The 23,627-nt window shown below is 40.3% G+C and overlaps 2 protein-coding genes across 13 annotated transcripts in view; one reads left to right on the top strand and one right to left on the bottom strand.

Annotated features, from left to right (window-relative positions):
* Positions 1-20,244, top strand: part of NRXN3 (neurexin 3) — a 1,564,511-nt gene extending 1,544,267 nt beyond the window's left edge. For 6 of the 12 annotated variants that reach the window (XM_075926779.1, XM_075926774.1, XM_075926775.1 and 3 more), the window contains one exon: positions 17,464-20,244. In XM_075926779.1, the coding sequence (XP_075782894.1) occupies positions 17,464-18,389 (926 nt within the window). In that variant the 3' untranslated portion in view covers positions 18,390-20,244. Of the gene's footprint in view, positions 1-8,592; positions 9,336-17,463 lie in introns of all 12 variants that reach the window. The other 6 variants (XM_075926777.1, XM_025181178.2, XM_014569973.2 and 3 more) reach the window with 3 other exon arrangements.
* The window catches only part of LOC142829096 (uncharacterized), a 128,748-nt gene continuing 123,755 nt past the window's right edge, over positions 18,635-23,627 (bottom strand). The window contains exon 3 of the transcript XR_012903359.1: positions 18,635-18,763. The gene's annotated coding sequence lies outside the window, so the exon portion shown is untranslated. The remainder of the gene's footprint in view (positions 18,764-23,627) is intronic.

The raw sequence follows: 23,627 nt of genomic DNA, 5'->3' as shown, positions 1-23,627 counted from the left end.
GCACAAGCCCCAAGTGGGGCAGTCTAGGGAGGCTCTTAGTGCTCCTCAGGGTGGAAGCTCTCCCGCAGGGCATCCTGGATACGGATAGCTCCCCGATGGACCTCCCAGATGGCAGCCTGCAGAAAGTGCTGCCAGGCTTGCAGCAATGCATCCACAAGATGCACCAGAGTGCCCAGGGGCAGCTCTGGCTCCATATTGCTGAGTGCTGTGGTGTCCCAAGTGAGGGCAATCAGAGCACGCAGAGACAAAATGCTTTGTTGTCCCTCATCAAGGTAGGCAAGCAAGCAGGGAAACCTGAGAACCGGCTGTTCGGGGGGGCGGGTCCCTTTAAGCACAGGCCTCAGATTGTGTGGCTGCTGCCTGAGGTTAAGTGACTCCTGACCTGATGCCCTGCTGCATCTGGTTCTGGCCGGCCTTAAATGCGATTCAGCATCCACTCAGTGTGGACGTGCTATTTTGAAATAGCAAAATGCTATTTTGAAATGCATTTTGTGTGTAGACGCGTTATTTATAAATAATTTATTTTGAATTAACTATTTCGAAATAAGATATTTCGAAATAATACTGTAGTGTAGACATACCCTTGTGTACCTATGCCTCCAACTTCAAGTAGCTGGGACTGACTGACAGGGTGATTCACTCAATAATTGCCTTGTTCTGTTCAGTCCCTCTGAAGCATCTGCCACTGGCCACTCTTGGAAGGTTGGCTACTGAATTAGATGGACCATTGGATTGATCCAATATGGCCATTCTGATGTTCTTATGCTCTTATGTGATTGTGTCTTAAAAAAAAAAAAAGCTGGGGAGGCACATTTGGGGACAATGGGCTATCTTAGCAGCATCCCAGTTGCAGAGAAGCAAAAACTCTTGCATATTTTAATACCATACCTATGGGGATAACATTTGCTCCGGTTACACAGAAGCATATCTAGAATACAGTACTTCTCCCCTTGATATTAATGGAATAAACTGCTATTGGTGTTGACAGGAGAGAGATATGGCTTCCTCCTAGTCTTTTCTCCTGTCTTCACCAGTGAACAGTACCTGATGATTCAGAGTAAATCTTTTCCAGGTATCTACATTCAGCTCAGAGCACCAGGGTTAAAAAACTCCACCTAACGTTTAGTTCTATCTAAAAGCCTTGAAGCTTGTCTGACTGCAAATGAAAGATTTGACCGTTAACAAACACATCAGCATCTCTTCTTGGCAGAAAGTACAGATTGGGCAGAGATGCTTGTTAAGAAGACTTTAAAGCCAGCTACAGCTGGATGGCTGATCAGCTCTGGAATTGCTGACTGGACCTCCAGAGATTCTCCTTTGATTCAGAGGAGTACAGATAGATAAGAACACAGCAAAGAGGGGAAAGCTACGTTACTTCTGAAAGATTCTTTGGCTTCTTTAGATACAGATATTGAGATCTCTAGATTAACATGAAAATTTTCTGAAATACCATTTATTGGAAATAGTGTATGCTGGACCTGCTAAGCAGCTAGCACTGTATATGGGTAGAGCCCCGCAAATCTGTGGACATCCACTTTATATCCATGGGATGTGGATATGGATATCTGTGTCTTTTTTTGTGTGGCTATAGTTGCATAAGTAAGACAAATTCTCCAATATGTATCAATATGGGTATGGTCCTGATAATATTGGGATGTGAAGTTGCCAATTTTCTAATCGCACAAACCCAAAAGTCCTTGCCTCATCCACTGCCCTGCACCAAGGCCCCATGTCCCCCCTTGTTCCATCCTGCTCCATACCTCATTCACTCTCCCCCATCCTCGCTCACTTTCACCAGGCCAGGACAGGGGTTTGTGGTATGGGCGGAGGTAAGGGTTCTGGCTAGGAGTGAGGGATACGGGGTGTGGCCAGAAATGGGGGATTCAGGGTATGAGAGAGAACTGTAGGCTGGGGTGGGAGACTGCGATGCAGGAGGGGGATGACAGCTCTGGCAGGGGATGTGGGATTTGGAGTGGAGCTGGGCAAGAGGAGTTTAGAGTGCAGGAGAGGGCTAGGGGAAGAGGTTCAGGGCTGGGGCAAGGGGTTGGAGTGTGCAGGCTCTGTCTGGGGGTGCAGGCTCTGATGTGGGGCTGGGATTAAGGGCTTTGGAGTGCAGGAGGAGGTAAAGTCTCTTGGAAGGATTTTGGGTGCAGAAGGGGGCTCCGGTTTGGGGTACAGGAAAGGTGCCGGTGCAGACTCCAGAGAAGAGTTTGGGTGTGGGAGGAAATGCAGGGCTGGGGCAGGATTTGGGGTGCAGGAGGGGATTTGGGGCATGTTAGCTGGCAGGGGCAGGAGGCTCTGCAGCTTCCAGCCCATGGCACTTGGGGTGGGAGCAGCACCCAGAGCCCTCTGGCTGCCCCAGCACATAGGAGCTGGATGTGCCAGTCACTTCCCGGAACCAGGGCAAACAAGGAGCCTGCCTTGGTTCCGCTGTGCCACTGACTGGACTCTTAGTGGCTTGGTCAGCAGTGCTAATCAGAGCCATCAGGGTCCTCTTTTGTCCAGGTATTCCAGACAAAAAATGGACGTTTGGCAATCCTAAAAGGATGGTTAGCCTCCCTTTGTCTCCCCAGGAGCTGCTTTCCCTACTTCATCCAAACTCATTCCCAGACCCCACATCTCCTCCTGCACCCCAGTACCCTACCCTGAGCTCCCGCCTGCACCTAACCTCTAACCCAGACCCTGCAGCTCCTCCGTTAATATCATAGAATAGTGTAGCCCTTGACCTCTTACCAAATTCCTGGAGTGCCCCCCTTCCCATCGAAAATTATTGCCCACTCTTGCTTTATGGCAATTCCTATGCTCAATGTTATGCTGAAACCACTAACGCAGGATTCTCTTTCTCAGAGAAAAACATTTTGGTTTTGGACAACATAAGAACAAGAGAAAACAATGTGTTTTACTGCTGCTGCCCTACAAGCTAGGTATTAATAGAGTAATTCTTCCTCGGTACTAATTGGGCTGACTATGTGCAAAGAGTTAAGGCTACACTGGAAAGAATTTTTCCTGACAACTCCTGCCTGTAGGAAACAGTTCTCAAATGCTGCTGACTTGCTTTGATTCCTGGCTGAATCTTCTTAACTGTAATCACTCCACAGGGATGTCACCACTCTGGAACCATATTGCTCTGTTTCATTCATCTTCCCTTCATTCCTACAGGGCCAGAGCATGGCTCTTTTGCCTCAGCTCATATTGGAGGAGTTCAGAGAGCAGTTGGAGGAAGAATTCTGGTTGTGTCCTCCATAGTTTCTTTGCGTGAGGAGCCCTGGGGAGCACAAGGAGGGTCTTCTGGCCAATGCACTGGGCATATGGGGCCATGGACCCATGCTATCTTTAGGCAGAGTCATTGTCCGTGTGTTAGCTTTGTGTTTATGCCAGGGCAAGGGCATAAATGAAGGAAGACTCCATCCCTTTTGCATGCCCAAAGAAGCCCTTAATGTATTTTTCTTGCTTTTCTTTAATATGAATTCTTGCCAGAGAAGCACTAACTGGAGAAAAATTGCTGCAGACACTACTTGAAGCCGAAAGCAGATGCATAGATAAGGGTGTATTTTTCTCGGTTGTATAGCTAACCTACTTACAGGGCTATGTGCATCACTCAGTTCATTGGAATCTCTCCATTTGTCTCTTTTAACTGACTGTTCAACAGAACCAGGCGCTTAAGAGCTTTTGTCACTATCATCTCAGTCCTGCTTCAGTATGGAAATATGCCTCTAAATGAGCCTAAAAAGCATTGTCTGATAACTAAAGTAGGATTATATAAGTATGCAAAAAAGCAGTTAGGGGGCCTGGGCTGTGCGGTGGGGAAATGTGATTTTCCTTTTATCACAGAAGATCTTGGTTCTCATTCTAATTAGGTTACAATAGAAGAGGAAATTGAATTTACAGAATTCATCTTTTCGCTACTGTTAGTGCACATGAAAATCAGAATGAAAAAGGTCCCATGATAGGAGATCTTCACTAAGGAAAAGACTAGGACTGGGCTTAGGGAATCTTGCAGAAGTTCATCAACACTGTGATTTGGAGGCCTAGGTAGGGTGACCAGATGTCCTGATTTTATAGGGACAATCCCGATAATCAGATCTTTGTCTGCCTATTATCTTCCACATATTGTCCCAATTTTTCATGCTTGCTATCTGGTCACCTTAAGTCTAGGCTGGGATAGCAGGGGGGGGTGGTACTGGTTAGTGTTGAGATACATGAGTAAAGTTGCGTGGGAGAATAAAGGATTGAAATAGGATGGGGTTTCACATGTTGGGGATGAGGTCAGTTGACCGTTTGGTGCAAGTTGAGGACTGAAATAACTGAGAACATTATAGTAGCTTATGGTAGAGCTGGGGGAAAGGGGAGTAGTACCATTTAAAAATGCTGTTGAAAGGGAGAGAGATGTGTTGACCATTCTGTGTTGGAGACATTTATATAGCACCTGCCTTCAGTATACCTAGTACAGTCCAGCTCTGTTGGTCTCAGATTACCTACCTGGCCCTAGCAGCTGGCCACTTTGAACAGCGAAGGGCTACAGCAGGCCAGGAGCCTGTCCAAGGTCAAGCTGGGATGCTGCTTAGGATAATTTTAAAATGTCATTAAAAGAAAAGTAAAACTAGAAAACTCCTGAAAATAGCAGGTACAATTGACATAACCGGAGCTGCTCCAAAAGGAGGACATTTTTTTTGGAAAAAATCCATTTACAAAATTGGAATGTTGATTAAAATGTCATTTGAAAAATCAAAATTAAGGAAACTTTTGCCAACTCTGTATAAACATTACTTTTCTGTTCTTCAAATCAAATCTTTTAGCCCCTTAAGATACTGAGTACAGATGTGGTCGCCTCATCTCAAAAAAGAAATATTGGCATTCGAAAAGGTTCAGAAAAGGGCAACACAGATAAAAAAGGGTTTGGAAAGGGTCCCATACGAAGAGAGATTAAAAAGACTTGGACTTTCCATCTGAGAAAAGAAGAGACTAAGGGGGGATATTGATAGAGGTCTATAAAATCATGACTGGTATGAAAAAAGTGAATAAGGAAAAGTCATGTACTTATTCCCTCAATATAAGAACTAGGGGTCACCAAATAAAATGAATAGGCAGCACATTTAAAACAAACAAACAAAAGGAAGTTTTTCTTCACTCAGTGCACAGTCAACTGTGGAACTCCTTGCCAGAGGATGCAGTGAAGGCTAGAACTATAATAGGGTTCAAAAAAAGAGTTAGATAGATGCATGGAGGTTAAGTCAATCAATGGCTATTAGCTAGGATGGGTAGGAATGGTGTCTCTAGCCTCTGTTTGTGTGGAAATGGGTGACAGAAGAGGGATCACAGGAGGATTACCTGTTGTGATTCCTCCCTCTGGGGCATCTAGTACTGACCGCTGTCGGCAGACAGGATACTGGGCTAGATGGACCTTTGGTCTGACCCAGTATGGCCGTTCTTATGAGCACTTTAGTCCCAATCTTTCAATCTCGCTTGAATAGTTGAAAATAAAAGTGACAGCATGCTGCAAAATATGTATTAGTTATTTTCATTTTTACAACCTTTGCTTGTGTTTCTGAAGGAAGTTGCAGGATAGTAACCACTGCACATAAAAATAGCACAAGAGCAGCAAAGTATTTAGTTTTGGAAATATTTTCAAAGCAGTTTGCAAACTGGGGAACCTGTATTAATCTTTACTTAAATTTGTATTTAAGCATTTAGGGCTGGATTTTTCATTGAAGTGCTACTGTGGCACAAATGCACCGCTGTAAATTTTAAGTGTAGTCATAACCTCTGTGACAAATTCAAGCTAATTTCTTGGCAATGCAGGTGAAAAGGTTTCAGAGAAAAATCCCAACAATGAATCCTAGTACACTGAATATAGGTATTTCATTATTCTTAAGATACATCTGCAGGTCACAACAAGGAATGGTTGAACTTCAAAGCTTAAATGCCTCATTGTGAAATTTCCTGAATACTGATGAACCCTGTTAAACCAGAGGCTAAGAATCCTGGTAGGTCATGGTGCCCAGGGACAGCAGTTTTGAAAGTTTACATAACAACAAATGACTCCTCTGTAGCTTGCAGTAGCCTCACTGCTGCCATTGTTCTTTTATTTCCAACCAATCCTGTCTCATTCACAAATTAACCCCAAAAATCATTTCTCATGGATCAGTCCAGTGGGTTCAGCCACAGTAGCCAAGTGTGCATATATGTATTGTCCCTGAGGTTCACCTAGCCAGGTTTCCCAATCCTCAGTCGAACCTCTCCCCCCACTTAACACAGTCCCCAAAGGGATGCAGTATATAGTTCCAGCGCACTCTTCCAGTAGAGGCAGAGACCATTCCCGCCACATTGTAGTAGCCAGGGTAGTCTCATGCCTTTCCCCCTTCAGTGGAAGTTGGGCTTTTCTCATGCAGCTCCCATCTCCCTATCTACCTTTACCAGCGTGGGACACTTTTTCAATGTGCATCCAAAGATGAAGTTGTAGGATTCAGTGTCTCTCTATTATTTATTTGTATTTCATGTTCACAAAGTTTAGCTTTGTTCCCTGAATGGCTCCAAAAGTATTATTGCCCGTCCTGCTAACAATAACCCTCATCTGGAAGCTCTCCATATCATACGTTGTATACAAAACTATCGTTTTTTTTCTCAATTTCTAGCTCTAGTAAAGCCCAATAAGACTGATTATTAATAATTTTTGTTACCAGTAAAACTTTTTATAACATGCAAAGGGTCCGATTTTGCAGTTCTTATGCATTGACTTCAATGAGAGTTTTACCTATATAAGGCTTTATTATGGCCTGAAGGCTCAAATATTTAATACCAGGTGTATTGTTTACTATTGTGAATTGTACAGTATCTTCAGTGGGGCTAATCACAGGGCCAGTCCTACAAACACTTACTACCAGACTAATGCTTACTGCACAGAGTAGTTCCATTGGGTCAGATTGTGAATCCCCCATTGGAAATAGGCCCTTTGATGCTGTGTGAGTAATTGCTGACTGTTGGGAATAACAGATTAATCAGCATTATACCACAAGCATTTGCCTGTTCAGACTTCCATGGCAGTAATCATTATTTTAAGTAACAAGTATTTCAGCAAATGAATTCTACAGCCCTTCCTGAAGATGATTATTATCTACTCCTATGAATAATCCCCAAAAGATGAGTCACACAAATGCTCCATCATGAGCCTTGGCTAGAGAACTGGGCCTTGAGTAAAGACTATGTTATACTGGGCATGAAATATATTTCCTAGGATCTCTTGCAATTTCTCTCCCTCCCACCTCCCCTCGCCACAACCCTTCTAATCTCTTCCCATAACCCGCACAGAACCTTTTGGAATGTACTTTGCCCTTACTGGACAGGCATGGAATGATATACTACCTTGTTCCTTCCCTGAATCGTCTTCTTTGCTAACTTTCCCTACCCTCCCTCCCAAGTCCCAGCTTGCTGTTCTGTTTTTCTACTTTCCCTAAATGCAACTTACTTTAAGCATGCATTATTATTAACATCCTACAGTAAAATGAAGCTATTATACAACCCATTTGTCAATCTCAGCCAATTTCTTCTTTCTTTTCCTATGTCTATTTATGACGTACATCCAGACTGCACGTCCTTTTTTCCCTTGTGTTTATTTAAACAAAAAGTAATTTAAAAAAGCAGTACATTGGTGGGTGGGGAATTTTTTTGGCCAAAAATTAAAAGAAAATTAAAATGGAGGGAATGCAATCCATGGGCAAAAAATATCCAAATGATGAAAGTGTCCCTAGACTGCTTTGTCTGTTCCTTTTCAATGTGTGCATCTGGTTTGTTCATCTTTGAAAGTGTGTGGAATATTTTTTCTTTAAAAATAAAATTAAAAAAAAACCACAGTTGTTCTTTTCTCCCTTCTTGCTGGGGAATAAAGTGCTTTTTTGTTGTTTTTTTGTTTTTTTAGTGTATCTCTATATATCTATATTTTGATGTATTTCTTTTCGATGGTTGGATTTCTATCTTAGATTCGGGTTGTTCCAATCTAATGACAACAAAAAACAAAAGTTATGAATTGTTTTCTGCAAGTTTCCCTTTCCCTCTTTAAACAAAGAACTACTTCACCTGCAGAATCCTACATCCATACTTTCCAGACCATGGTTCTAAAGAATCTGAATTTAAAACTATCCAATTCAGGGAGAAAGAATACTAAAGTGCCCCTGGCATTTAAAATAATGGCTTCATTCACTGAAGCAACTAATGTCTCCAGTTCCTTAGAGCATTGATGTCAACTTCTTGGTGAACTTGAAGCTGGTCATAGCTGCAGTTGAAGTTGTTCTAATTCCAATGCATAAAACTAGTTTTCTTGTTTTTTGTTTTTAATCTCTATTATTATTCTTCTTATTATTATTAGTTTATGTATTTTTACTGCTATTTTTAGTAGGAAAAAAAGCTTTAACTGTTTTCATAATTTGAGAAGCTTTAATGAAACTAATTATTATTATTAATTTTTTGTAACTTGCATGTTGAAGAAGTTGCAGCTTAGGGTTTGTGAGATTGTCAATGTTAGAGTTCTGTTCTTTCTTTTTGTTGATGGGCATGAATATGCTCATTTGTTTTTGTATATTGCCCATCCCTTCCTTACAGCCAGAAGCTCTAATGCTGCTAGATCACTCCGTGCCGCCCTTACATGGACATGGCAACTGACTTACACTTTCACTCCCATCATCTTCATCTCCTGTGTAGTACACTCATAGATTTTACACTCCCACCCCATCCACCCTAGGCATCTTTTTTCTTCCCATAAGTCCCTTCCCCCTACCCTTTCTTTAGCATTGTTAAAATTTTATGTGCCGTCATTCATTCCTTAAAACACACAAAAAAATTCTAGAAAAAAAAGAAAAGAAAATGTTTTTAAAAATATATATTGAATTGACCAAAAAGACAAAAAATAAACGCTTGAATCTCAAAAAGCATTAGATCTGTGGATACATAAACAATCAAAGTAAATTCTAAGTATACAGTTTTTTTCCAATTATAATATGTGAAACATTTTACACAAATCAGACATATAATTTATAACCAAAAATAACAGAGAAAAAAGTTCAAATTTGTTAAGGTGCAAGATTTTTTTCTGTTCATGTTATGTGGTGTGGATGTATGTGTTGTTGCCTCCCTGTATCACCCTTTGTCGTAAAATAATTATATTTAAATAAAGAAATAAACATTTTGCTAAAAAAAAGTTTTTAAGAAACGACAACAAAGCAAAAAAAAAAAAAAAGAGCAAGTTTCAAGAATGTGGCAATTCTACTTGTCCAAGAGCATTCTTACACAACTTTCTTTTGTAAATTTTTCTTTCATGCCAAAAAACATGCGGGCAATTTGTTGATGTAAGTTGACTATATGAAATCAATGTGGTATGCTTTCTTCTGGCTAATTTTATCTATATTTTGAGTACTTTTTTTAAAAAAAGAACATTTTTTTATTTCCTGTATTTTTTTTTCAGTTTTCTTGGGTTTATCTTTCTTTTCCTGGTAAAGCGAATGACCTGATGTTGCTGTTCTTGTTTTATTTTTTCCAAGAGCTTAATTTTTGTTGTGTAATTTTTATTTTCTAGTATATGGTTTGGTTTTAGAAAAAAAGCATACATTTCTTTAATTTTTGGATATGTTTGTTTGAGTATTTGCTGTTATGTTACATGCTATCTCGATGTTGTCGGTTACATGACTGTACTACTCTTTGTAGGAGGGGGTGAAGAAGCCCAGGGTAATTGACTCCCACTCTCTGTCAGTTCTTGCCCCAGTCCCTTTTGCCTCCCACAGAAAGAATCAGCGGTAATGCCAAGATTTTTCTCTCATATGTAAATTTCTTGTAGCATGGTGCATAGACTATATTCCAGGGAAATGCAAGGGAAGTTTCTTTACACACTGGTCCCCGGTTGGCAATAGTCTCCTTGCTCTGATCTCCAGTCCCTGCTCCCCACTCTATTCCTACAGAAGCATTTTTCTTCCTGCTAACTTCCCAGTTTTCTTGCTTTTGCCACAGTCAAAAAGCTACTCTCAAGTGTACTGTTACAGAGCAAACCCATCAACCAAGATGGCCCTAGCATCATGACTGCAAATATCTTCTAGCAATGTAGCATTTAGTTCCTCTCTTCCTCTCCCAACATTTGAATGTCATGGACTTTTAAAATTCTCCATCTCATGAGGAGCTTCTTCCCTGCAGCATGAATGACACTGGATTACACTGAGTTACTGGTAAAAACAAAAAAAAATGTCTTGCCTTTAGGACAGGTGGACTTTTAAAGGGCCAGCATGATAGCATGCTGCTAAGCTGTTAACTCAAATTCAACTGACAGCTTCCCTGAAGAACTGATGCTGTAAATGGAGCAGGTAATTATGTTGACTAGCAAGTTGTCATTATTGTCAGTGAATCAAGTGGGTTTAAAACAGTAATGGGAGAAATTCAAAAGAGTTTGATTAAGCTTCTGTTTGGTTCAGAGAATCAGTTCAAAGTCTGAATGCTTAAATAAACATTTTTTATTTAAAACTCAGGCAGGAAACATAATAAGAAGCAGCCATCTTATGAGAGTGCCACTGGCTGTGATTACATCTTAAAAACCGTAAGTTCCTTTTCCTGGGGCATTTCCCCATTCCAGGCACATTGAAACTGGAATTAGCTGAGGCAACAAATGACTTAGAGCAACAACGTACACTAAACATCATACTAAATGAAGATCCATCACATCCTATTTTTACACCCCCCCCCCCAGTGGAAGCTAAGTCCTTCTTTTGTCTGAAATAGATCTCTTATCCCTAGTTATCAAAACTCAGGCCTTGCGGTAAGTGACCATGTCTCTCTAAATATGAATAAACTTTAGGGACCAACTTTGAAATCAGGGGGAGTTTTGACATTGACTTCAGTGTGATGTTATTGCTTTTTGCCACTAGAAAAGTCAATTTTGTTGGAAATTCCTGTAAACAGGGTCTTATTATGTGGGGGAGGGCCTCACATATTTGAAAGCAATCTGGTCCCCATAACTAGGGGTTTGGCTACTCATGTTGGGAATAATTGGTGCTTACTGTTTTGTAAGGCAGGGGGAGTCAGGTAATTGAGGCAGAAGTCTGAAGCACCCCATTGCGGAAGTGATGCTTGCCCTTGTGTTGCTGACAGTCAGTTTCAATTAAATGAGGTTGGAAAGAGGTGAGAGAATATTAAAAATGCTCATCTGCTAGATTTCATATTAGCATCAGATTTCCTGTGACTCAAGAACTGTGGTTTGAATATTTTCCCACTTCACCCTCAACGAACTCACTTGAGACCAAACCTCAAAAAGCATTTTAAAAACTCAGTGACTTAATGAGACTTTCTTGGCACCCAACGTGCATATATGGGGAGTGGCAGGGAAGGGATTATTTTCCATAGCAGGATATTTCAGACTAAGAATTGAGTTGAGTTTTAGAGCAAGAGAATAAGAATAAAATGTAAATGAGAGCCTTTAGATGTGAAATTTCAATACCTGAGATGTGAATATGCTGTGCCTTAAAGATTTTCAGCCACATCTGGAGGAGACAGTGTTGTGTCCCTTTATATTCATCCTGAGAGTTAGAAGTTGAATCTGCCAGGATTCTTTGTGTGTGTGTGCTTTTTGTGCTGCCTCTCTTTGATGCCTGAATCTCCAGTGAAACAGGCTTAGCCAGAAAGATAGAATTGGAGGCTGGTTTTTTTTTGTTTGTTTGTTTTTTGGCTAGGTGCCCTCTACATTCATGATTGACCCACAACATCCTCACAGTTCAGAAGGCTTCTATTATATTTTTTACACACCATCTTTTCCAGTGACAAAGAGCCCTTACTGTAGATCAGCCCCAGAGGTATGAATTATATATCTATAAAGCACTCATAAAGGAAAGAAACAGGGTAGCCTTCAAGGGTAAAGTAGAACTTTTATATCCCCAGTGGTCTTACCAGTTTAAAGCACAGCCCTCTCAAAAAAGTATAAGTTTATAGGAGTACACACTGTGCTTGTCCCAGGAAAGAAGAAATCCAAAGGAAGCCCTTGGATATAGTGTTTTATTGGGTTGGGTCTTCGCCCCACACAGAACTCAGTCCTTTTGGCACTATTATTGTTCTTTTGCATTTATTCCCAGTCATTTGGGCTCTTATTCTGCATCACTGCCACAGCAGCAGAAGCCATTTTATCTCTTCCTTTGTATTTCATCTTTTAGCGCTGTGCTGTCAACACTAGCTATCTCAGTTGCACAGCTGTCTTCAGGGAGCACCCATCCACTGGGGAAAGAGGACAAGGGCAATGGACAGGACTGCACACAGAAAAGGCCCTGCTATCTTCTTAGGGGGATTTGAATTCTAAAAACTGGTACTGAATCCACAGCTCATCCACTAGCACCATTAACTGATTCTTGCTTTCCACACAAAGCAATAGCAGCCTAAACCCAGCATCCCATTTCTCTGCAGCTGAATCTCAATCAGAGAGTGGCAGGTGGGAATTTCACTGTGCATTTTCTAAGAGTTAGCTGTACAACTCTTAGTAACAGTGGACCAAATCACAAAGAACTTCCAAGAATCTTAGCAGTAATGTAACCCTTTTTACCATCAGATTTCTTTTCAAACTATTAATTAACAGACTTTATCCTGACCATTTATTTAATGAAAGTCAGATGACTGCAATCCCCTACAACTATTGACAAAGCTGGGGTTTGCTTCTCCATATTTCTAATATCTCTTAGGGTATGTCTACTCAGCAGGACTTAACTCAAAATACGCTATGCAAATTGAGCTGTGTCAGTTGCGTAGCTTATTTTGAAATTGGGAGCACTTATTTTGAATTAGAGCATTCTTCCCCGACTTCCCTTGCTTCTTGTACATTGAGTCCAAGTAAGAAGTCCTCCAGCTTGCCAGTATTTCAACATCATTTTTAAGTAACTGCAGGCTGTGTAGATGTGGACTACACTATTTTGAAGTAACGCTAGTTATTTCAAAATAACGTCGCTGTGTACACGTACCCTTTTGGTGCTGGTTTATTTCTTTGACCAGTAAAATGAGCACTGACTATATAGGGAAGGACCAGACCTTTCAAGGACTGCACCACAGTGCAAGTGTGAGAATGTTTCAACTCTTAGCTGTAGGCAGTGATTTCTAGGCTCAGCGTGTGCATATCATCAAGTAACACACCTCAATGCTCCTTCCTCACTGGGGGTATGTCTACACTACCCTCCTAGTTCGAACTAGGAGGGTAATGTAGGCATACCGCACTTGCAAATGAAGCCCGGGATTTGAATTTCCCGGGCTTCATTTGCATAAGCGGGGCTCCGCCATTTTTAAATCCCCGCTCGTTCGAACCCTGTGCCGCGCGGCTACACGCGGCACAAACTAGGTAGTTCGAACTAGGCTTCCTAGTTCGAACTACCGTTACTCCTCATTCCACGAGGAGTAACGGTAGTTCGAACTAGGAAGCCTAGTTCGAACTACCTAGTTCGTGCCGCGTGTAGCCGCGCGGCACAGGGTTCGAACGAGCGGGGATTTAAAAATGGCGGAGCCCCGCTTATGCAAATGAAGCCCGGGAAATTCAAATCCCGGGCTTCATTTGCAAGTGCGGTATGCCTACATTACCCCGCTAGTTCGAACTAGCGGGGTAGTGTAGACATACCCTGGGTTATTGTTGGGAAATCCTGTATGAGATACTAGCCAATTTTAGTGCAAATGAAAGAACATTCTGCCTCCGAACCAATAACCAAACCAAGCCATGAATTCCAAGAGCTACAATGCCTCAGCAACTTTGACCAATGTATTTCTTGGTAGGGAGATGATTGCTCTAAAATCCACGAACCTCAGGAGAAGGAACATTAATTGTATCTCTATTTTTGGGTGTAGCCTGCACACATGTTATGGCTTACTAGACATGCCGGCCAAATTCAGAAGTGAGATTGAATGATTCCAAGAAAGTCTAAGTGCGTCTGCACAGCACCCTAAACTCAAAATAAGATTCGAGTTGCATATCTTATTTCAAATCTATTTTGAAATAGCTTATTTTGAAATTTGGTCCGTGCCAAATTTTGAAATAATGTGCTATTTTGAGACATCCCTTTACCCTCATAGAATGAGGTTATCAGGATGTCAAAATATTTCGGAATAATGGGCAGCGTGTGTAGACACGAGGTAGCTATTTCAGGATATACCCCGAAATAGCCCTGAAGTACAGACATACCCTAAGTTGTCTCAGTCATGCTCTCATATGCCTTTTAAGACTTAGACTCTGTTAGACTCACCTCTGAATTTGGCTCAGTGTCTGCTTTCTGAGCTACTTTTGTTCACCAAGAGGCAGTATCTTCTGTCAGTTATATATGTGGAACATCACTAATCCTACTAGCTCTGTTTCTCTTCTGGATGTTTCATGAAAAACACAACCATTTTATAAAGCCATTATATTTGATCATTAACTGCAATTAAAAGAAAATCATATAAAAATTAATTGCTTTTTAATGCAAGTGGTTGTTCTACTAATGAATGGTTTGTCTTCTAGTTTTTAAAACTAAATATTTCCATCTCCTTGAGGTCAAGTCCAGAGAGCTGATTGTGTAGTGGACTAAAGTATTTCCTGGTGGGAAGAAAGCTGCCCAAAATAGTGCCCCATTGGCAGATCAGCTGAAGCCATTTGTAAGCATAGTAGCTCTTAATAACAAAGGCACTTTAGAAGCTTTTGATGGGCAATTAAAAACTGCCAAACATCTGACTCCAGTTGTGTGTCACAGATGGTGCGCTAAAATTGCATTGTATAATGGTGGATGAATTGATCTTAAAATCACTTAAAGGGCTGCTCTCAGCCACTCAACAGACCTCAAATGACTTTCAGGGACTTCAATTCCCCACTCAACAGACTGTTCAATTTCATATTTGGCTTAAAATTCCATTATTTTATTCCATCTTATCTAGTCCAATAGACCTTCTTTGGATAGATGAGCTTTTCCTGAAGGCCCTTGTTCAAGTTTGGCCAGAGACCATGTGATAAAATGCACTATCTGTGGCCCATGCTAACAATGGACAGAAAACAAGCTTCTGAAACTGTAGTATAAACAGGAACACGACAAGCTCCTATTATCATTTCACAAGCAGTAGATCGGAATCACAGGTTCACAAAATTCAATGTAGTTGTTTGGTAAACTGCAGAGTAATGATGCCCTTTGTCTTTCCCAGAGGTGGGAAGAACATTGCCTGGAAGGTCAGAAAATGAAATGACGTCTCCAAATTACCATTTTCATCCGAACAAGTTTTGCTCCACAAGTATAGTAAGAGGCAAAATAAAATAATGGATTCTGATTTGGGGCTAATTTCAGTGCTACTTAAGTAAACATTAAAGTTTCCATTGGCTTCCATGATACCAGCATTTTACTCCTACTGAAGGATACAAACAACTGTTTGAAATACTGAAGGTAGTACATTTTAGAGGCTATAAGATAACATTTGTACACTCTAATTGGTAATTAAAAATGACTGCTGCCCAAGTAAATCTGATGGTAAACCTGCAAGGACCCAGCAAACAAGATTTAGGACAAAATCATATTCTCTGATCAGTAGCATATGGTGGCATGTGTTTTGCAGAACTACCATTGGCATCAATGAAATTCAGTGTGAAACAAATGCAGAAAATACAGTAGAGCACCACAGTGCAGATAGCATAATTTTTTACCCGAATGCCATTCAACAGTCATTTGGTGAAAACAATTAACACTAATTAATTAAGTCAAAGCCTCAGTGAATTAATTAAGTCAAAGTCTTTTACTCAGTCTGATTCTCTATTGCCTTGCACTCTCTGAAGCAATTTATACTTGTGCAAAGTATAAAAAATCATACTAAATCCCCAGAATTCTCCACTCACATTTGTGGTCACATTGTACATAACTAGGCAATCAGTTTACTGATGTCAATGATTATGCAACATACATGGCCCTCGATTTATATCTAGTCCTTCCTAAGGCAAAACGCCTATTGAAATCAATGGGAACTTGTCAGAGGACGATTTACCTTAGGATGTCGAGATATAGCCCAGCTAGCTTAAATGCCTTACAAAACTATCACTAAAAGCAAAATTTACATGCAAAGGCAACATGACTCAATTTAAAAAAACAAGTAGAATTCTACATTTAAGCACAAGATTGTGTGACCTGAATATAGGTGAGTATAATCCACTAAGCTTCAATACCCATATAAAAGTCAAGTGGTCTCATAGCTCCCTGAACCTGAAAATAAGTAACATGTGAATCACACCAGTATCCCAATAAAACAACAACAACCTAAAACATAGAAGCCCTCTCATTGCCTGCAGGTACCATACTGGTGCTGAGATGTGAAAGTGACCATGGGTCTCTTATTTTCAGAGATAATGAGCTTGAATATGGAGAGAGTGATGGCTGCTGGTTCTTCACAGCGCAAGCACTCCTTGATAGCAGATTATGAGAGTTTCTCATTTAGTATCTGCTTCACAGAAAGCTGTCTGCCAGGCTAGAGAAAAAGTAACATTCATCACCATCATCAGCACAGAGAGAAATGTGAGAAAGTGCAGGGTGGAGATTACTTCTCGCTTTTAAGGCCCTGGCTCAAATCCTGATTTAGGTCATCTTACTCCTTATATATCCATATAATTGAAACAACATAGTTTGGCACAATCAATGAGGATTGTCTGTGTGTCCACTTAAAGCACAACATTGAAACAACAAGGAGAATTGCAGATCAAGCTTAGGGAGCATTGGCAGAGCTGAGAAGGGTCCAGGAAACAAAAAGGGCTAGAATTAGCAGAGGATATTGAGGATCAAAAAGACAGACATGCATTAAGGAGCTCTCTCTTCCTTCTTGCACTACATCTAATGCCAACCACAATGGTCCATCCCTACCTTTCATGAGCACTTCATTCATTTTCTCAATTTAAAAACAGGATGAACAAGCAGAAAAGGTTGAACTGGGAAGAATTTGCAAGTTGCTATGGAACTCAAATGTCAGAGAAGAAAAATGCTCCTATAATGACAAGAAAGATGAGAGGAAAAACTGGTGAAAATAAGCATACTTTTGCAGTAAACTCCAACCCAAGATAACAATACTGTATGGAGATTAAGAGTCATTCCACCATTAAGCATTCCTTTTCCTACATGATAAATGAAAACGAAACCATGTTAAGTTTGATTTCTGCACAGTCACTTGAGAGTATCTTCAGGTCCCCAAACCCTTTGGTCCTCAGGATTTCAAAATTTTTTCACTTGAAAATACCTAGCGGAAATTAAAAGAGAAAGGAACTAGAATGGCCAGTTTACCTGTCTCAAGTGCAGGATTAGGCAGAAAGCTGCCCAGGACCCCAGAAAAGTGTTTTGAGAGTGTGGCTAGGGGCAGGAATCTGCCTCCATGACACTTCTTCTTAACTTCTGAGTCCTCTACCACCTTTGAGCTCAGTGAATTGAATATGATGCACTGTGTCACTAATATTTACTAATCTTTTTTTTTTCTTTTCAATCCCAGGAGGTGAATTAGTTATCCCTCTACTTGTAGAAGACCCTTTAGATATCCCTCCTATTGCTACTCGTGCACCTTTCATTACACTCCCCCCTACCTTTCGCCCCCTCCTCACCATTATTGAGACCACCAAAGATTCCCTGTCCATGACCTCTGAGGCGGGGTTACCTTGCTTGTCGGACCAAGGCAGCGATGGTTGTGATGATGATGGCTTGGTGATATCTGGGTATGGCTCAGGGGAAACCTTTGACTCTAACCTACCCCCTACTGATGATGAAGATTTTTACACCACCTTCTCCTTGGTAACAGATAAGAGTCTTTCCACTTCAGTCTTCGAAGGTGGCTACAAAGCACATGCACCTAAGTGGGAATCCAAGGACTTTAGACCTAACAAAGTCTCCGAAACTGGTAGGACTACTACCACGGCTTTATCCCCTGAGCTGATCCGCTCCACAGCTTCGTCCTCGACTGGGATGGTGCCCAAATTGCCCGCTGGCAAAATGAATAACCGTGAGCTCAAACCCCAGCCTGACATAGTCTTGCTTCCGTTGCCCACTGCCTATGAGCTAGACAGCACAAAGCTGAAGAGCCCGCTAATAACTTCCCCCATGTTCCGTAATGTGCCCACAGCAAACCCCACGGAGCCAGGAATCAGACGGGTTCCGGGGGCCTCAGAGGTGGTCCGCGAGTCGAGCAGTACAACGGGGATGGTCGTCGGTATTGTGGCTGCTGCCGCCCTCTGCATCCTGATCCTCCTGTACGCCATGTACAAGTACAGGAACAGGGACGAGGGGTCCTATCAGGTGGATGAGACGCGGAACTACATCAGCAACTCGGCCCAGAGCAATGGCACGCTCGTGAAGGAGAAGCAGCAGAGCACAAAGAGCGGCCACAAGAAACAGAAAAACAAGGACAAAGAGTATTATGTGTAAAAATATACTTATTTATATATAAATATATATATACTTAATGAGATTTAACTGAAATATCAGAGCCGTTACAGCTATTGAGATTGGGAGCTACAGTTTGTGGGAAAAAAAAAACGGGAAAAAAATTCAGCTGTGAGTTAACGTCTCAGTCATCGCTTGGAGTCAGCAAACTCTGCCCTACTGTATTATAAAGCACACTTAGCGTTCTGGAGATGGCACACGCAGCTCTATCATGCTGGCGGACTTGGAAGTCTCCAAATCTCTTCGCTGAACTTTCTGCAAAAGGTAGAAGATTTCATGGCTTACTTGTTTCATATCTCCAAGTGAGTCTTAATGATGTTCGTGATCTTTGACTGTATCGATGATTTTTCAGTTTACTTATTAAAAAAAGAAAGAAAGAAAAAGAAAAACGCATAAACATTTTAAACAAACAAAAAATCAAACTGATCTGGCCATGGCCAGCATACATATAATTTTTCGAGCTCTGAGGAGGGAGGGATAAATGCTTTTGGGGCTTGTTGGTTCTTGTTTGGTTTGGTTTTGTTTTTTTCCAGTTTTGGGGGGTGGCGGGTGAAGGGGAGAAGAGAATGAACCAGGACACGAGTCATGAAGAAATTGGGGGGGGGAACCCACCTAAATAAATAAAGACTATTGCCATATATGAACTCAAAAGCTACCCATGGTGTTCACTCTACATATCCGATTGTGTTGTCTCTACAATCAATTGTCTGCAGTAAGTTATTTGTTAATAGCACAGTGAAGTGTGCAATGGGCTATGATGAAGATGATTCTCATGGAAAACCGGTCTCCTTTAGATCTGGCTCCAGTATTTGCTACTAAACTCATGAATAGATAAATTTCAGACTGGTTTGATTGGAACACTTGGCTTTTTTTTTTTTTTTTTTGACAATACCATTGAGTATGCATTAGCACAGCCAAATTAAGGTTAAAGAGGGAAAAAAAGGCAAAATAACAATGGCAGCCATTCTGAGCTAGATATATAATGCAAAATTAAAGGAGCCTTTTCTTTGGGTTCAGGTTCTATGATTGATTGAAATGCATGCAAAAAATTAAAAATAAATCAGTTGAATAAAGAGATCAGAAAGACAATATCGGAGTTCAACCTATGACAAGAACCATAAACGTCACACAAGCCAAACACATGCTGTGAACAAGTGCAAAATCCATAGGTTTTTTTTGACATGCCGATGTTTTTCATATGTAATAATTTAATTTTGTAGGTTGACATTTCTGACTATCTCTGTCTTTCCATTTCCCCTATTCTCCCCTTACTCTCTCTTTTATATAAAAGAAAGAAATGAATAAAGCTGCTGTGACACAAAAACAATAAAAGGGGTTAATAATAGTATTATATATATAAATAAATATATATATACAGATATATTTATCACCATATGTTTGATGGAACGACTGGAAAAGAAATTCTGTCAAGGTGTTTACATGGAATGAGAATGTTGTTTTAAAAGAAAAACATTTTAAAAATACCAACAAAAAGCAAACCATAAAAATGTGAAGAGAGTGTGTGTTTTAGCTTTGTCACAGTTACCTGTGTCAAAGGATTAAAAAAAAATCCTCAGATTTTGTTTACATATTTTACTACTTTTTTTGCTAGTGTAATTTCTAGAGTACCCTGATGTATATAATGTTTTATGGTTAAACTGGGATTTTTTGTTTGTTTTTAGTTGATTTAATTAAGCTTGGTTGTTTGGTTTTTATTTTTCCCCAATTATGTGAAAGGGAGTAATTTACTGTACAGAACAATAACCAACTGGTTTCATGGCCATGACTATCATGTGCAAATAAATAAATAAATAAAATAAAATAAAATAAAATAAAAAAGCAAAAGAGAGGGAGAGAGATGAAAAGAAAAAACAAACACAAAGTGAATTGAGGACTGGAGTATCAGAAATGTACAATTACTCTGTGTACAGATGAAAACTAATCAGCTGTTTAGATTTAGAAATCTACTCTTGCTGGTGTTTATAATTCGCATGAATATTTTATTTTGAAGAAAAGTGTCATCAAATGCACACACATATGGGAACAAAATAAAATGCAGCCTTCTCAAATGTTTAAAGAGGAGGCTTTTGTGGTTAACAGCTCTTTCAGTGTGTGTGTGAGGTTGGTTTTTTTTTTTTATTAGTTTTGTTTTTAAATACTAAAAAAGACAGGTTTTGAAAAGATATGAAAGCACGATTTTAAACAATTTAACTGGCCGAACCTATCTGAAGTTGATTATTTCTCAATGTCTGTAAAAGATTGCTGTTCTTGGAGTCTTGTGAAATGATTTCTTGCTTTCTTTCTTTCTTTTTTTTAACCTCCCTGCTTTTTTTAAGGAAAAAAACTACCTTCTTTTCTGTTACTTTTTTGTGTAAGTTTCTATTGAACAGTTTTTTGGGAACATGTGCATTTCTGTATGTGAGCTTCTACCATACCCCTGTTGTTTTACGCACAGAAAATTAAGGATATTCTTTTGAATTATTGTGACGTTACTGCTTTTTTTCCCCTTTCTTTCTTTCTCTCCTTCTTTTTCTTATTTGCATTTTCGTTCAAGGATATGCTTAGCAATAAAATGTTCTTCCCAAAGTCCTGGATGTACTGTCTTCTTATTTCCAAATGGATCAAGAAGAGACATTCACATTTTCTATGTGAGATGAGCATGGTCACAGCAAACTACTGTAGTGTGAAGAATATTGTGAGGCTCAGTGCAGCCAGACTTTATTGATGTGAGTGTTTTTATTCAAATAAGTAGTCTAGTTGATGTCAGTGGTGGGGGTTGCTAGCACTTCAGCTTTGTTTTTAACTCATTCATTTATTCAAGTGGCAGTTTTTTTTATGTAATTAATGACCCCAGAATTTGGGCTACAGAAATAAGAGCATCTTAAAACCTATCAGATTATTTGATTCATTGTTTTACAGGATATTTTCTGATACTTTGTCTAGTCTAGTTTTAAGTTTCTCCAGGGATAGGAATTTTGGAAGCTAGGTCAGATAAACTCCTGTCTTGACCATCTCATGATGTAGCAACTCAGAGAATGCAAAGTCCCACTTGCCTGCATGACAAATATGTGCCTTTCAAGTTGTTGTAAATTTTAAATATGCCTTAGTTGAACATAGCCTTTCATCAATGAAAGATTCTGCTTTCCTACATTTCCAAATGGAAGCTGCATTCATAAATCACTCCTTTGTATCACCAGAACAGAGTGAGGCTACAAAGCATGTCTACAACTGCAGCTCTTCAGAAGAGATTGTTTGCTTGGTTCAGGGTAAGAAACTAGTGAAACACTGACCGGAATTTTTAAAATTCAGTTTAAAAATTTGTCAATATTAAATGAATATTTATTTAACTATAGAAGGCCTTATTGCTAAGAGGTTGCTCCTTTAATCAAATTGTCATCTGCATCTGCAAAAATGAGCCACGTATATCCATCCACATTCATATCTGTGGATGCAGATACCAGCGGACATAGGTGGATTTTCAGGGCTCTAGCTGTAGGCCACAACACTTAAAAAAGTAATCGGTACTGGTAAATTTCTGGTCCAGATTGCAGTGTGGAGATGGAATGATCCCATCCCTAATGGCAAGAAGCCTGCAGAGTTTGGAATTCGTTCTCTTTTATTGGGATATAATGGATGCTGCCATTGTGCTCAAAGCTGTAGAGCTTTGAAACTGAAGGGCCTAATAGGTAGAGAGTTCAACTGCAACAAAGATGAGAACCTGTGGCCCTTTCTCATTTTTTATTCAGCATTAGTTCTCATTCAAGTCAGTGGACCATATTATGGGGTCTTATTCAGTATCTGCTCATTCTTCCTTAATTTATGTGTCAAGAAGGGACCTGCCCTTGTGGATGGCATCCTATGCCAATGGAGGCTCTCATCTGTTTCTGTGATGCCATTCCTCCTCCTTACCTTGACTGCTACAGACTTTTCCTTAGTGTTATGGAAACAGGACTAGGGAGGGTGACTGGGCTGATGGGAAGGGCAATCTCCATCTTGCTTTAATTTTTTACAGTATTCCTATGCCGTGTGAAATGCCCTTTTTAAGCAGTTAGGGAGGCACTTGATCTGTAGCTGGCCCTGCCCTCTTTTAGTTTCTCTTGGAAATATCAGTTACATGGGCTGTACCCTATCACCTCTACCAGAAAAATCTGAGAATTTGTCCATGAGTGGAGCCTTACAAAGTGTAACTTTTCCCAGTGCCCTCTCATAACACAATTTTTCTTTCAGTTTTGGGGGCTAGGAGAACAGAATTGAGTCCTTAAAATTGAGTTTTAGTCATCCCTGATATAGATTAGTGATAGAAATGTAGCCGTGTTAGTCTGGGGTAGTTGAAGCAAAATGCAGGACAATGTAGCACTTTAAAGACTAACAAGATGGTTTATTAGATGATGAGTTTTCGTGGGCCAGACCCACTTCCTCAGATCAAATAGTGGAAGAAAGTAGTCACAACCATATATACCAAAGGATACAATTAAAAAAAATGAACAAATATGAAAAGGACAAATCACATTGCAGAACAGAAGGGGGATGCGGGGGGGGGGGGGGGGGGGGGGTGGGAAGGGGGAGGAAGGAAGGTAAGTGTCTGTGAATTGCTGATATTAACGGTAGGGAGAGTGGGATGTTTGTGAGTTAATGGTATTACAGGTGATAATTGGGGAAACTGTCTTGGTAATGGGTGAGAAAGTTCAAAGACTTGTTAAGTCCTTGTTGGCAAGTGTCGAATTTTAACATGAATGACAGTTCAGAGGATTCCCTGACAAGTGGTCATCACCTACAACCCCCAACTTAAACCTGTCCAACACATTATCAATAAACTACAGCCTATATTGGAACAGGATACCATACTCAAAGAGGCTCTGGGAGACAGACCCATAGTCTCCTATAGACAACCACCTAACCTCAAGATGATTCTTACCAACCACCACAGGACATACCACACTAATACCAACCCTGGTACCTTCCCTTGCAACAAACCCCGTTGCCAGCTTTGTCCACATATTCATTCTGCTGATACCATTATTGGACCTAACCAAGTGAGTTATAAGATCAAGAACACATATTCCTGCGCATCCAGAAATATAATCTATGCTATCATGTGCCGAAAGTGTCCGTCTGCTATGTACATTGGACAAACATCTCAGACACTTCGCCAAAGGATTAATGCCCACAAAACAGATATCAGACAAGATCAGAAAGAGAAAACAGTTTCTTGCCACTTTA

The sequence above is a fragment of the Pelodiscus sinensis genome, chromosome 4 (genome assembly GCF_049634645.1).
Source record: "Pelodiscus sinensis isolate JC-2024 chromosome 4, ASM4963464v1, whole genome shotgun sequence".
NCBI lineage: Eukaryota > Metazoa > Chordata > Testudines > Trionychidae > Pelodiscus > Pelodiscus sinensis.
Note: the sequence above shows the minus strand (reverse complement) of the source record. Positions and strands in the feature narration are given on the sequence as shown.